The sequence below is a fragment of the Oryx dammah genome, unplaced genomic scaffold, assembly GCF_014754425.2.
Source record: "Oryx dammah isolate SB20612 unplaced genomic scaffold, SCBI_Odam_1.1 HiC_scaffold_27, whole genome shotgun sequence".
NCBI classification, from domain to species: domain Eukaryota; kingdom Metazoa; phylum Chordata; class Mammalia; order Artiodactyla; family Bovidae; genus Oryx; species Oryx dammah.
Window position 1 is genome coordinate 11,287,251 of NW_024070211.1, and position 15,431 is coordinate 11,302,681.

Sequence of the window (15,431 nt, forward strand, 5' to 3'; positions counted from 1 at the left end):
AGAAAAGTCCCTAAATACATATCATTATTGTTAGTGTTCTGTTCAGGGGCCTGTTAAAGCCAATCTTGTGAACTAATTCAGGTTTAGAGACTATCCTTCCCCCCAGGATATCTGCCTTTTAACTGGGAACTCCTGTAGGACAGAAAGTAATCCCAAAGGGACTAATCAAAATTTCAGGCACTAAGAAAATATTATTGAAAGGAGGGAATTTTCACTATCATCCCTTAATGGGATTATAGGAAAGAAACTTAAAATGTACCAGATTTAATTTTTTGATTTATGGAACTTTATCTTTGCAACAAACCTGTTAGGTAGATATTATTATCCCTTTCACCAAATGAGGGAATCGCTGAAAGTTTTAGTAATTTACCTAGAGTCATAAATCTGTTGAGAAGGCCTGTATTTAGTCACTCCCTCTCCCAGGTTATGACTCCTGGTCTAATCCTATTTTTACCATACACACCTAAAAGGGTAGGTTAGGTAACTTTACTTACAGTTTACACATAAATCTGGGTCATGGAGTTAACTAAGTTATCTTTCTTTCTTTCTTTTTTTTTTTTTTTAAAAAAAGGCTTACCAGGTTACTTTTCTTTCTTTGGTGGGATCTATGCTCTGAACCTGGATTCTGCCAGAAATCTGTCATATTTGGTACCTCACCTTATCCATTCCAACCATAAATGTGATTATGGGCAGGAAAACAGTACTTTGAGCACTTTTAGTAAAATTATGATGCAACATCCAACATATGTTATCACTTATGTTACTACTGAGTCCACCAAAGCTTCCTGTATCCAGGGAATGGATGGTATCAGGTTGACCCTTAAGAGTGCATTATTCATCTGTTTACTACTATTTGCAAAAACAAAAGCTATTAAGTAATGGGCTGTCCCATATCAAATATCCTTGCACTAGTCAGGTTTGCCTCTGATGAAAAATGCATCTGCCCACCCTTTGTGTGTGTGCTCAGTCACTAAGTCCTGTCTGACTCCTTATGACCCCATGGACTGTAAACCCACCAGGCTCCTCTGTCCATGGGACTCTCTAGGAAAGAATACTGGAGTGGGTTGCCATTTCCTCCTCTAGGGAATCTTCCCAACCCAAGGATAGAACCTGCATCTCCTGTGTCTCCAGCTTTAGTAGGCAGGTTCTTTACCACAAGTGCCATCCCCATCCTTTAGACCTCCTCAATATATATGATTTCTCTTGGAGTTGGAGGGCCACTATTATATTCCTCTCAATGTCAGACAGGCTTAATAGCTTTGTGACCTTGGGCACATGCCTTAACGTCTCTGTTTCCTCAGTTGTAAAATGGATTGACTGACAGCTGTTTTGATGCTGAAAGCCTTTAATGTGTTTGAAAACTCCTAACAACAAAGGGTAGTCTACAGCAGGTATTTAAAGAGCATGAATTTCCTTCCTTCTCCAGGTAAGGGCTCATTGAAAGAACAGTAAAATTTTGTGTAGATGTGTGAAGTGTGTTTTTCTGGGAAAGAAAATCCACAGTTTAACAGATTATCATGGGGGCCAGCGATGTTCCTGAAAAAGAATTGTAGATTCTCCTGCCTGGAACCGCCAAAGGGTAAATCTCTTTCTCAGGGGATCAGATTTTTTGTGACCATTTTTGTTCTCTGGGTACTCTTTCTTGTGGCCTGATAGCAGAAGAGGATAACCAGGTGAGGGGCTTTCTTTCTCAGGGCAGGGTCCCTTTGAACTTTCCCTGAGGGCTCTGTGACTCCCATTTGTGTTCCCTCCCATATGAGGGGGAGTGTGCCATCCGCAACTGGGAAGCAGGTTTAAGGTCGCTCAGCCTTCGAGGGTCGCTTCTTCCCCGAAAAACCAACTTTTGTAGGTTTCCTCAAGCTAAAGGGACTCTCTTCAGCTCCAGCTGTTAGTCAAAACCTCGTGGTGCAACCCTGGCCGCCAATCCCACCCTCCTAGGCCCCAATCCCGAGGCGGTGGGGGCGGGGAGGCCGCGCGCGCCGCTTCCGCTCCTCCACACGACCAGAGGGCGCTGCGGTCCCGCCTCTACCTTCCCGGGGTGCTTCGCGCCGGGCCCCTTCCGCGTGGGTGAGTGACTGTGAGAGTCAGCGTCGCGCCGCGCGCGCCGAACGCCTCCGCTGCCCGGCGCTCTTATTTCGGCTGCGAGGGGCGAGCGCGCGCGTAAAGGCATAGAGACGGGCGTTGAGCTTTCGGGCTAGAGCGTCGCCGAGTCGGAGCCGGAGCCCGAGCCGCGCGCTGTGTCTCCGCTGCGTCCGCCGAGGCCCCCGAGTGTCAGGGACAAAAGCCGCCACCGCGCCGCCTGCTCTCGTCGCCGGGGCTCATCCACTGCCGCCGCCGCCCTGAGGAGAGTCTGCCGCCGTCTTCACCCGTGAGGATCCGAGAGTCATGTCGGCCAGCAGCCTCTTGGAGCAGGTACAGGCCCGGCCCGCATGCCTCGGCCATTGTGTGAGGCGAGAGGGAGCCTGACTAGGCCCGGATCCGCCGCCCCCAGTCGGGCCAAGGCGAGGCGGCGCTTCTCGCGGGCCAGGTTTCGAGCCTCTTAGGCCGGCCGCGCCCAGCGCCTCGCCCTCGGCCCGTTCTCCCCGCTCTTCCCCGGGCCTCGGACCCGCCGGCCGCGCCGCGTCCCTTCCTCTCAGCGGGCCTCGTTTTTTCTCCTGTTTCCTTCCCCTTCCTTGAAGCCCTAGCCCCCTCGCGTTGTTTGTGGCGCGGCCCCGGCTCCTCTCCGCGGCCCCCTCCGGCTTCGCACTTCCCCCGCCTCCCATCTTCAGCCTCCCCCTCCACCCCCGTTCCTGACGCCGCTCCTCAGGCCTGCGCCTTTATTCCCTTCTCGGGCCCGGCTTTAATTTGTCTTTCCTTTTCCGTTTCTTCCTCGGACGACTTGCCGCTCGGCGACGTTTCCTTCGCCTGCAGAGACCAAAAGGTCAAGGAAACAAAGGTGAGCCCGGCTCCGCCGGTGGCCCCGGGCGGGCGGGGGCACCCGGAGTGGGGGGGCGGGGTCTCCGGGAAGCGCCCCGGGGAGAGGACCGTTCGGAAGCCGCTTAGTTTGCAGGTGCCTCACACACTTAAGTGTTTGACCCTTTCGGTGTGTTCCTGCAGCTGACGAACAGCTTTTTAGTGAACAAGGAGTAATTCATTAGAAGTGGGGGGTGGAATCGGTCTTGAAATGTTCCAGGTCCTTAGTTTCCTGTAGGTCTTAGAAGGCCTTTGTTTTTCATCCTCGTGGATCACACTCTGGAAGTACTCACATGTGGTGGGGGAGGGGAAGCGGGAGGGAATTGAAATCTAGAGGAGCCAATAAAATGACCTTTTTAGATCAACTTTCTCTGGGTGGAGGGAGACATTTTCACTGACAAATTGTTGCTCAGCATTCACTCTCATCTTTACCGTTTTGAAATTCAAACTTAACTTGCTCTGTTTAGTAAGGTTTTTCTCTTGTTAGGAGGTAATTTGATTAATTTGGGAGGTAGATTGTACGATTGAGACACTCCTAATTGGAATTTTTTTCCTCTAGTACAAAATGGATCTGTACATCAAAAGGATGGATTAAACGATGATGATTTTGAACCTTACTTGAGTCCACAGGCAAGGCCCGTGAGTAGTTAATCATTTACATGCTTGATCATAGGATGTAGTATACGTTTATTCTTTGCTCTATCAATAAATCTAAGTTTCACTGGTCGACTTTCTTAATACCAGTCAGCATGTTATAAAAAAAAAAAGTTGCTACAGATGTTGTAGGCTGTTAAGGTTCTCATCTTTATTGTCAGCAAACAATTCTCTGAGGCTAGTAGTGATAACATTTTATAGTGTACTAACAGCAACACTTGTTTGAGTAGTTCTCCTCCTTACCGAGAATATAGCAGTGCGAAACTTAAGAGTACTTTTCTGTGTTAAATATTTTCACCCTCAAAACATTTTTCACATTGGCTTCTTTGGGGAGCTATAGAATTTACAAAATGGATTTAAAGTAATATAAGATAGTGTTTAGTACAAAGATAGATCAAGAATAATGGAATTCAGTTTTTGCAGTGTAATTATCTTCTAATGTGAAGATGAGTTGCCTGTAGGTTCATGTATGAACATGACCTGTGCACACAAAAAGTTTTGACTTCGAAGTTCTTTGTATTAGTATTTTGAATCCCAAAGACACAGCCTCAGAGTTGTAGCTAATAAAGATAACTCCCCAGACTAATTAGCCAAAAGGAAAATTGATAGTAACTCATTTGGAATATCCTAGAAGATAGAGAAGCTTATGGAACATTTATATAAATTCTGAACAGATGCTCTGTGATAGATATAATAGTCTTGAATAACTTGACATATTAGTGAGAGTGCATGTTTGGGCCTAATTCTTACGTAAAACTCTTTGATTCCTTATGTAAAAGTTTCTGCATTGAAAGTGTAGAAACCACTTAAGCAAGTGATTGGGGAAAAGTTTTTACAGAAGACAACCAGTTAATCAGGAAAAGTAGGGAAGAAGGTAGAGGAATGAACTATCACTGGGTTCCTGCTATTGAAGTAGTTTGCTTACATAATCATAACAGGGAGAGTGAGAGCATTTGGAAACATAATTCTAGGTAGTTCTTGTGAAACATTGTGTAATTCAGAGTTTTGAGCTCAGGGGCATGTGGGAACCTGCCAGATGAGGTGTAGGTATTCAGCTGTTATAATAGCAAAACCTGTGATAATGAGTGCATTTGTTTTATTAAAAAGAAAGCTAAAACTTAAATGTCTTGAAAAACTTGGGGGTATATAAATTTTGGTTGAGAAGACATAATTTGAGCATTTTTGTAGTTTGTCAAGAGTGTTTGATCTATTTTTTAACCAATTTTTAATCACATTATTTGGAATACTTCAGGCTTAATCTATTAAGTGTAGACTGAATTTCTTATTTATAATGAATTTGGGACTGTTAAAATTATAACACTATCTTTGAGACGTAGGATTTTCATAAACTTGAGGGTATATGTCACTTAGGTTTTTAAAAGAAAGTTTTAAATTGGTAGAGAAAAGCACCACTATTGAATTAAACTGCATTAGTTGAAAAATTTAATCTTCAAGGAGATGTGTTTTAGTGGCCAGGGAGAAGTACTCTTGGCTTTGATAATACAAACTAATACAGACCTAGCATATTAATAGTTACCATAATCCAACTCTCTCAAGAACAACATTCCCTATTGACTAGTTAGTGGGTTCTTAGATACCAGAGCTCTTTTGAAGTTAGAGTAAAAGCACTCTTACTTTTGAGTTGAGCTGACTCTGCAAGTATAGAAACCAATTGTATGTATCTGTTACTTTGATTTAAGGGACTGCTTTGTGAGTTACAGGGTTGATTTTAAAAAAAGTTAAAATACTGTCAGCACTGATGAAAGAATGTTCTTACAATGTAATGTTTTCTAATGTGAAGACTAGTTGGGTAAAACTTTTTCTGGTTGTTATTCTCAAGGATGATTCCTTTTTTAAAAATATGGACTGTACCATGCCTTTAGAAGTTAATTCCTGTTTTTAATGGAAAAGTTAAGTGTACATTTTAGCTACAGCCTTTACTTTTATAGATGAAACAGAACAAATACCAATACTTGTTTAGTTTTTAATTCTCTGGAAGCCACTGTGCACTTTCTTTCCAGGTTATAATTTTTTTTTCATTTTTAAAAATTTTAGGTTATAATTAAATAGTGGCATCTACTGATGTTCTCAGATGGTCTGCCAGAAAGCTATATTATAAACTAGATGTATTGAACTTTTCTTTTTGGTTTATGGTTGGGTAATGGCTGCACAGATTTTGGGGATAGAAATTGAAATTTCTAGTTCTTTTTGTGTTATTTATTATACAATGCAGTTTTAATAGGAAACTCTTTTGAATATTCTTCTGTTCTGCCAGTATTCCCATTCCTTCAGTCCAGAGATAGTGGTTTTAATAAAGGCATCCTCAGAGAGCGGGCTTCCTGGGTAACTCAGATGGTAGAGAATTTGCCTGCAATGCAGGAGACCCTGGTTCCATTCCTGGGTCGGGAAGATCCCCTGGAGAAGGGATAGGCTACCCACTCCAGTATTCTTGGGCTTCCCTGGTGGCTCAGCTGGTAAACAAAAGAATCCACCTGCAAATGTGGGAGACCTGGGTTCTCCCTGGGTTGGGAAGATACCCTGGAGGAGGGTATGGCAGCCTACTCCAGTATTCTTGCTTGGAGGATCACCATGGACAGACAAGCCTGGTGGGCTACAGCCCCTGGGGTCTCAAAGAGTCAGACACGACTGAGTGGCTAAACACACATTCTTTCTCACAGAACAGGACTTATACTTGGTGAGATGCTGCGTTTTCCCTCTTCTGAATTGAAGCACTAAAAGCTAAGGCCTGTGTTCAGTGTATGTCAGTTTAGGTTTAAATGTTTAAACACTTCAGTGATTAAACCAAAATATCTTAGTCTATAAAAATGCCAGCAAGTTTATGGGAAGAGACCATCTGAAAAAAAACACTCATTTTTTATGGTAATGGCTGAAATGTTTGTACTGTATGAATAATTCGGAGAGGAAATGTCCTGGTTGTTTTATTTGTTTTTGTGTTTAGTTCTAATTTGCCTTTTTTTTTTCCTTCCACAGAATAATGCATATACTGCCATGTCAGATTCCTACTTACCCAGTTACTACAGTCCCTCCATTGGCTTCTCCTATTCTTTGGGTGAAGCTGCTTGGTCTACTGGGGGTGACACAGCCATGCCCTATCTAACTTCTTATGGACAGCTGAGCAACGGAGAGCCTCACTTTCTACCAGATGCAATGTTTGGACAACCAGGAGCCCTGGGTAGCACTCCATTTCTTGGTCAGCATGGTTTTAATTTCTTTCCCAGTGGGATTGACTTCTCAGCTTGGGGAAATAACAGTTCTCAGGGACAGTCTACTCAGAGCTCTGGATATAGTAGCAATTATGCTTATGCACCTAGCTCCTTAGGTGGAGCCATGATTGATGGACAGTCAGCTTTTGCCAGTGAGACCCTCAATAAGGCTCCTGGCATGAATACTATAGACCAAGGGATGGCAGCACTGAAGTTGGGTAGCACAGAAGTTGCAAGCAATGTTCCAAAAGTTGTAGGCTCTGCTGTTGGTAGTGGGTCCATTACTAGTAACATCGTGGCTTCCAATAGTTTGCCTCCAGCTACCATTGCTCCTCCAAAACCAGCATCTTGGGCTGATATTGCTAGCAAGCCTGCAAAACAGCAACCCAAGTTGAAGACCAAGAATGGCATTGCAGGGTCAAGTCTTCCACCACCCCCAATAAAGCATAACATGGATATTGGAACTTGGGATAACAAGGGTCCTGTGGCAAAAGCCCCCTCACAGGCTTTGGTTCAGAATATAGGTCAGCAGCCAACCCAAGGGTCTCCGCAGCCTGTAGGTCAGCAGGCTAACAATAGCCCACCAGTGGCACAGGCATCAGTAGGGCAACAGACGCAGCCATTGCCTCCACCTCCACCACAGCCTGCTCAGCTGTCAGTGCAGCAGCAGGCAGCTCAGCCAACCCGCTGGGTAGCACCTCGGAACCGTGGCAGTGGGTTCGGTCATAATGGGGTGGATGGTAATGGAGTAGGACAGACTCAGGCTGGATCTGGATCTACTCCTTCAGAACCTCATCCGGTCTTGGAGAAGTTGCGGTCCATTAATAACTATAACCCCAAGGATTTTGACTGGAATCTGAAACATGGCCGGGTTTTCATCATTAAGAGCTACTCCGAGGACGATATCCACCGTTCCATTAAGTATAATATCTGGTGCAGCACAGAGCATGGTAACAAGAGACTGGATGCTGCATATCGCTCCATGAACGGGAAAGGCCCCGTTTACTTACTTTTCAGTGTCAACGGCAGTGGACACTTCTGTGGCGTTGCAGAAATGAAATCTGCTGTGGACTACAACACATGTGCAGGTGTGTGGTCCCAGGACAAATGGAAGGGCCGTTTTGATGTCAGGTGGATTTTTGTGAAGGACGTTCCCAATAGCCAGCTGCGACACATTCGCCTAGAGAACAATGAGAATAAACCAGTGACCAACTCCAGGGACACTCAGGAAGTGCCTCTGGAAAAAGCTAAGCAGGTGTTGAAAATCATAGCCAGCTACAAGCACACCACTTCCATTTTTGATGACTTCTCACACTATGAGAAACGCCAAGAGGAAGAAGAAAGTGTTAAAAAGGTAACCAGCTTACCCTTCTTAAAACTTTAAGGGAAGGAGAAGGAACCCTTTTTAAGACTTTAAGGGAAGGAGAAGGAACTAGAGAGAACAGGAGAAGTATAATACTGAACCGTTAATAAAGCTTTGTAAATAACACAAGTATCATTTAACAGTTCAAGTCTTTATGGGAGGATAATTGGTCTTATTATTTTAACTTAGTGTGAAAGAGTGTGGGAATATTAATAGGGGGCAGAAATGTGGGCTTAAGTTAAAGCAGAAACCATAGAGAAACAGACTTTATGTGATGCAGGAACAGGTGAAGAGTGAGTCTGAAAAGTACACAAAGGGAGTAATTGAAGTGAAAGAAACAGAACTGAAAGTAGGAAAAGATGGAGGCTGTAATGTGGCAGAGAAAATGATAAAAATTCTGTTGCAGGTTTTGGCCTAGCTGGGTACTTGGTTATTTTCAAGAGTCACCAAGCCCTAACATTTCTGCCTGCCTGGTGACAACTGACACTGTTAAGGAGGATGTTTTTCAGAACTTTCTTCCTTGTTCCTATCTTTATTAGTGTTCTGCTTAATCTTTTTTTTTTTTTTTCCAAGATCTTTTTCCCATTAGAAGAGTTTATTTTATAAAACTTGAAAAACAGATGGTCAGAAAAAGCTGGCCCCTTGCTCTTAACATTTTGCTGTATTCCTAAAGATCCACTTTCTTGTTTCCTCTGTAACAGGTGGTTATCTTGGACAGAGTGATGGGGAATAGATCTATACCAAAAGACTGAATTTATTTGAAAGAGTTGGTCCTGTGCATTGAGTGTGTAAGGACCATAAGTGAATGATAAAATACTGGTCAGAGCAGTCATATATTATCCAGAACTTAAACATATTTAAATGTAGAAAGTAGGTGAAAAGATAATGGCGAGGAGATAATACTTTAAAATTTGTTTCATTAATGATAGAATCCTGAGTGGTTAGTTTCAAATGTAAAATAAACAAAACCTAACAGAGTTATGTGGAGAAGGCAATGGCACCCCACTCCAGTACTCTTGCCTGGAAAATCCCATGGTTGGAGGAGCCTGATGGGCTGCCGTCTACGGGGTCGCACAGAGTCGGACACTACTGAAGCGACTTAGCAGCAGCACCGTTATGTAAATATATTCTCCTTGAATTGGTCATTAATTCATAGGGATCTTCTGTACTTGATCTAGGACCTGAGGCACTTGTTTTCCCTCTGTGAGTGACTGCTCAAAGAAATAGCTTTGCTCAGGTAGATTCTCCACCTCCATAACACAGAATCAGAGGTCTGTAGTTCCCTAAAACAGGATGGTTGACTTTTATCTTCCAGTATGTACAGACAAATAAGAAATAAAGATAATACTTGTCAGTGATGCTGAAAGTATTGGGGTGATAGAGCCAGATTACTGGCAAGTTGGCTGTCAAAAAAACTTGCTCCTTTCCTAGAGTTTTAATAATTTAACTTAAAATTCTCCATAATCTTGTAGAAAAAAGATAGTTGATTATTTTTGCCAAACTTGTGAAAGGGTCTAAGTATGTCTGCACAGGCTTCTCTTTCTGGAGGAACAAGAGAGGAGACTGGCTTTTTGGGCATCATGTAATGGCAGAGCAGATTATTAATGTGTGTGAGGGGCATCCAGGTGCTTGGTTTAATCACTTGCAACATGCATAGTGTCTTATATATTAAGAAACTGCTTGCTTTCATCTGCAAAGTTCTGTTCTACATCTTGTGGTTTTAAAAGTAAGAAGGCAAAGACAGGACTATTTTTTGGAATGTACAGCATAACTTAAGATGATTCTGTATATATTAGAACTGGTGGGGAAGCTGTTTAAAAATGAAGTAGCAAGTTTGAGGATTGTTAACTTATGTTCGGTCTTTATCAGGTATTAAATTCACTTGAGTGGTTCAGTGAATGATAAAACTTCATAAGAAGGTGTGCGATACATTGACCAGCATTGTATTTTCAAAGAGTGAGTGTATTAATCAAGCTGGGGTCTTTGTTAAGGTAACTGATGGATCTTCCATAAAGACTTTTGATGAATGAGTACCCTAATTGTTCTCAGGTGAACTAATCACCAAAAATAAAAATAAAAGCTATTATACTTGTGTCAGATTACTTTTTAGCTTACTTTCTGTAAGAAAAACTTGCTGAGGTTTCAGGAAGGTCCCTACGATTGCTTCTAAATCCAGTTACCCTTTCAGTCAGTATTGCCTTACTCCTGTGTTGCCCACTGTTATTCTTTAACATGCTTACATAACTGACTATAAACTGTACTTTTTAGTCTTTATTAGGCTTCCAAGATAAAACAAGTTTCATGAGAATGGGACTGATAGCTCATTGAAGCAGTAAACTCCCTTAAGTTGGGTGTTTGTGTGTCTGCCTTGGTATTATTTACAAGATTGCAAAAGATCTTTTGACCAAATGGTAACTCAGTCAGTAGGGAAATACTTAATACTTCATCCTGAAAATGATGTCACAGCTGTTCTAAAGTTCCATGATTGGGCATGTTTCTTGGCAGAACACAGTGAAGCAGAACTGCAGCCATTTTTGCCTTGTTCTGTCACATGATCTAATTCAATATCATAAAACCTTTTCAAGATCTATCTGGCTTGAATATCTTAGCTGTCTGGCTTGACGCTTCCAGCAAATTTCGGTGACTTCAATATGTGGTTTACTTTGTTGTATACCTCGGATACTGTTTTGTAAACTCTTTGTGCATTTGTTTAGAACTTGCCCCTAATTGTTAAATATTTCTTCTGTGACATCACTTTTGAAGGCTTCATAGTATTCTATCAAAGATTTACTGTGATTTGCCAGTCTCTGTTGAGTATGTCGGCTTCTTTATACATTTTTCCTGGCTAAAGTAACACTGTTGTAAACATTCTAAGGGGCTTCCCTGATAGCTCAGTTGGTAAAGAATCCGCCTGCAATGCCGGAGACCCTGGTTCAATTCCTGGGTCTGGAAGATCCTCTGGAGAAGGGATAGGCTACCCACTCCAGTATTCTTGGGCTTCCCTTGTGGCTCAGCTGGTAAAGAATCCGCCTGCAGTATGGGAGACCTGGGTTCAAGCCCTGGGTTGGGAAGATCCCCTGGAGAAGGGAAAGGCTACCTACCACTTCAGTATTCTGAGCTGGAGAATTCCATGGACTATATAGTCCATGGGGTCTCAGAGTCGGACATGACTGAGTGGCTTTCACTCACTCACTCTAACATTCTAAGATATAAATATTCAGTCACACCTATCCTTAAGTGCTGGGTCAAAGGATATGCTTTTTGAAGATCTTGGCTGTGCTATACATTGCCATGAGCCTTTTTCTTAAAATTTTTTTTGTTGAGAGAGCTCTGTCAGATATTCAAAAGGCAGCGACCAAAAAAAAAAAAAAGGCAGCGACAGTCAGTTTTTCCCTCTATCTCAACTTCGGAGTAGTCTGGGATAGAGGGAGAGTTGCTCCTTGCATTCAGTTCAGTTCAGTCGCTCAGTCGTGTCCGACTCTTTGCAACCCCATGAATCACAGCATGCCAGGCCTCCCTGTCCATCACCATTTCCCGGAGTTCACTCAGACTCACGTCCATCGAGTCCTTGATGCCATCCAGCCATCTCATCCTCAGTTGTCCCCTTCTCCTCCTGCCCCCAATCCGTCTCAGTATCCGAGTCCTTTCCAGTGAGTCAACTGTTCGCATGAGGTGGCCAAAGTACTGGAGCTTCAGCTTTATTTTTTTTTTTTTGAGCTTCAGCTTTAGCACCATTCCTTCCAAAGAAATCCCAGGGTTGATCTCCTTCAGAATGGACTGGTTGGATCTCCTTGCAGTCCAAGGGACTCTCAAGAGTCTTCTCCAACACCACAGTTCAAAAGCATCAATTCTTCGGTGCTCAGCCTTCTTCACAGTCCAACTCTCACATCCATACATGACTGTAGGAAAAACCATAGCCTTGACTAGACGGACCTTAGTCGGCAAAGTAATGTCTCTGCTTTTGAATATACTATCTAGGTTGGTCATAACTTTTCTTCCAAGGAGTAAGCGTCTTTTAATTTCACGGCTGCAGTCACCCTCTGCAGTGATTTTGGAGCCCAAAAAAATAAAGTCTGACACTGTTTCTACTGTTTCCCCATCTATTTCCCATGAAGTGATGGGACCAGATGCCATGATCTTCGTTTTCTGAATGTTGAGCTTTAAGCCAACTTTTTCGCTGTCCTCTTTCACTTTCATCAAGAGGCTTTTTAGTTCCTCTTCACTTTCTGCCATAAGGGTGGTGTCATCTGCATATCTGAGGTTATTGATACTTGTCCTGGCAATCTTGATTCCAGCTTGTGTTTCTTCCAGCCCAGCGTTTCTCATGATGTACTCTGCATAGAAGTTAAATAAGCAGGGTGACAATATACAGTCTTGACGTACTCCTTTTCCTATTGGAACCAGTCTGTTATTCCACATCCAGTTCTAACTGTTGCTTCCTGACCTGCATACAGATTTCTCAAGAGGCAGGTTAGGTGGTCTGGTATTCCCATCTCTTTCAGAATTTTCCATAGTTTATTGTGATCCACACAGTCAAAGGCTTTGGCATAGTCAATAAAGCAGAAATAGATGTTTTTCTGGAACTCTCTTGCTTTTTCCATGATCCAGCGGATGTTGGCAATTTGATCTCTGGTTCCTCTGCCTTTTCTAAAACCAGCTTGAACATCAGGGAGTTCACGGTTCATGTATTGCTGAAGCCTAGCTTGAAGAATTTTGAGCATTACTTTACTAGCCTGTGAGATGAGTGCAATTGTGTGGTAGTTTGAGCATTCTTTGGCATTGCCTTTCTTTGGAATTGGAATGAAAACTGCCCTTTTCCAGTCCTGTGGCCACTGCTGAGTTTTCCAAATTTGCTGGCATATTGAGTGCAGCACTTTCACAGCATCATCTTCCAGGATTTGAAATAGCTCAACTGGAATTCCATCACCTCCACTAGCTTTGTTCGTATTGATGCTTTCTAAGGCCCACTTGAGTTCACTTTCCAAGATGTCTGGCTCTAGATTAGTGATCACATCATCATGATTATCTGGGTCGTGAAGATCTTTTTTGTAATTTTGTTTATAAACCTCATAAAATAGTTGGCTTGGTTTTATCTTTCTAGCCTTTTAACTCTAGGCAAAAATAAGATAGGCTTTTTTGGTGGCTCAGTGGTAAAGAATCCGCCTGTCAGTGCAGGAGACATGGGTTTGAACCCTGGGTCGAGAAGATTCCCTTGTAGAAGGGAATGGCAGCTCACTCCAGCATTCTTGCCTAGGAAATCCCATGGACAGAAGAGCCTGGTGGGCTACAGTCCATGGGGTCACAAAGAGTCAGATACGATTTAGCGACTAAACAATAACAACAAATATGATAGTGTAGTAGAGGGGACTAAGGGCTGTGTAATTCTCTTAAAGCCTAGCCCAACATTAGACTCAGTCAGATATCTGGGTAAGAGTTTATCCAGTTGTTTAACTGGAAAGCTCAGGGGAATTTAGGAGAGACAGATCTAGAGAAAATGTGGTTATAATGACAACAGCTTAAGGTTTAAAAAATTTTTTTTTTTAATATTTAAAAAAATTCCCATTACTAGTGAGTGAGAATAGTAGGATTTCTTTACTTCTAGGATTCTAATTTTCAAGCAGAGGATTTAAAAATGGAGACTTAATTGTGTTTGCATGTAATGAAAATTTATTATGGTGTGTAAGAATTGAGATGAAGTTATTTATCTTTTCTTTGAACAATTTTACAATGTGCTAGACCTTATAGAAAAATCAGAGGAGTCTTGTCAGGGAGCCTTACATTAGTGATACATAACAGTACAAAATGGAAAGTGTTTTCTCAAGGTATGCACAGGGTGCCAGTTTGAAAGCTTGAAGATTGCCTAACCCAGTTCGGGGTGTGGGTTGATTGATCATGGAAGAATCCTTGAAGAAGTGATCTCTGAGCTGCGCCTGAGAAGATAAGTAGAGGATAGCCAGAGATGTTTTGAAAAGAGTAAACATAGTTTCAGAACAGCTCAAATCTGTCTGGATAATAACATTGTATAGATAATTTGGAATAGGAATTCTTGTATAGTTCAAGAAGAAGTCTAAATGGAGATTGTCAGATGTGTTTCTCCTAAGGAAGTTTGGAGATCAGATGAGGAAAAGGGAGTTGATTTGCATTTAGTTGGATGTAGAAGGAATCTACTGAGACAGACACAAAGCTGGCTTAAAAAAACAGGTATGCAGGGTAGGGTCTAATTTGAATCAGGTTGGAAGAGGTCCATGATGTAACCTTCACATGAAAGGCAGTGGGAAACTTGTAGAAGTAAAGGTGGGCCTGTACTATTACTGTATGTATACAGCTCACTTCTCAGCTCACTTCTTCCCGCAGTGTGTTTTAGACATGTTATCTTATATCCTATTTCTCATCATAGTGTTTAGCTTAGTAGAGATGATTTAGAAGGGGAATATAACTTTTTAAAAACTCTGGTAGGTTTATTCTTCATGTCAGTGACAGCACTAGAATCAATGGATAGAGGATATCGGGAGGAAAATTTTTGTAAATAAAAGGGAGAACTTTTTTAAAAATGGAGTCTTAGTCACAGGAAGATTTGAAGAAGAGACCCAAAGGACTTTTATTAGGTAAATCGTAAAGATTCACATATGGGGTAGTTTAGAACAGAGAAATTGAGGGTGAAGAGAGGGTTTTCTCTCCCCAGTGGCTTACTCCTGTCCAACTCTGCGATCCCATGGACTGTAGCTTGCCAGGCTCCTCCTCTCCAGGCAAGAATACTGGAGTGGGTTGCCATTTCCTTCTCCAGGAAGAGAGGGTTAGGTGGCTTGATGACATTTGTGGTTCATGGAGAGGAATTGATACAAAAGAGATCTTTTTTGGAAAACTTTATTTTTGTTTGTGTTCTATAATTTCTGACTTAAATACTTACTACATATAAAATATAAAAAAGGGCTTGAGGCTAGAAGACGATAGATGACAGAAAGGATTTGTGAATTCTCAGTGGATCTTAGTATAGATTAGGTGTCCGGGTAGTTATTAATATATTTATTGTGTGTTAATGAAAAGCTTATCTAAAATGTAATAAAGACTTAGCAAAGAAACACAAAGTGATTACCACATAATCGTTTCCTTTCTAAAGAAAAAAAATCTAGGTTTACTGTAGTGTTAGCACAAGTAATATTTTTCTTTATAAAGAAGTTTTTTTTTTTTTTCTTGCAGCTCTCTTTTTCCCCCCTCACCCTTTAACTTGGACATTCATT

General features: G+C 42.1%; 1 protein-coding gene across 1 annotated transcript in view; it reads left to right on the forward strand.

Moving 5' to 3' along the window:
- Positions 1-2,037: 2,037 nt before the first annotated feature.
- The window catches only part of YTHDF2 (YTH N6-methyladenosine RNA binding protein 2), a 30,804-nt gene continuing 17,410 nt past the window's right edge, over positions 2,038-15,431 (forward strand). Inside the window, exons 1-4 of the mRNA XM_040229776.1 lie at positions 2,038-2,412; positions 2,911-2,935; positions 3,512-3,591; positions 6,598-8,184. Of these exons, the coding sequence (XP_040085710.1) occupies positions 2,386-2,412; positions 2,911-2,935; positions 3,512-3,591; positions 6,598-8,184 (1,719 nt within the window). The 5' untranslated portion in view covers positions 2,038-2,385. The remainder of the gene's footprint in view (positions 2,413-2,910; positions 2,936-3,511; positions 3,592-6,597; positions 8,185-15,431) is intronic.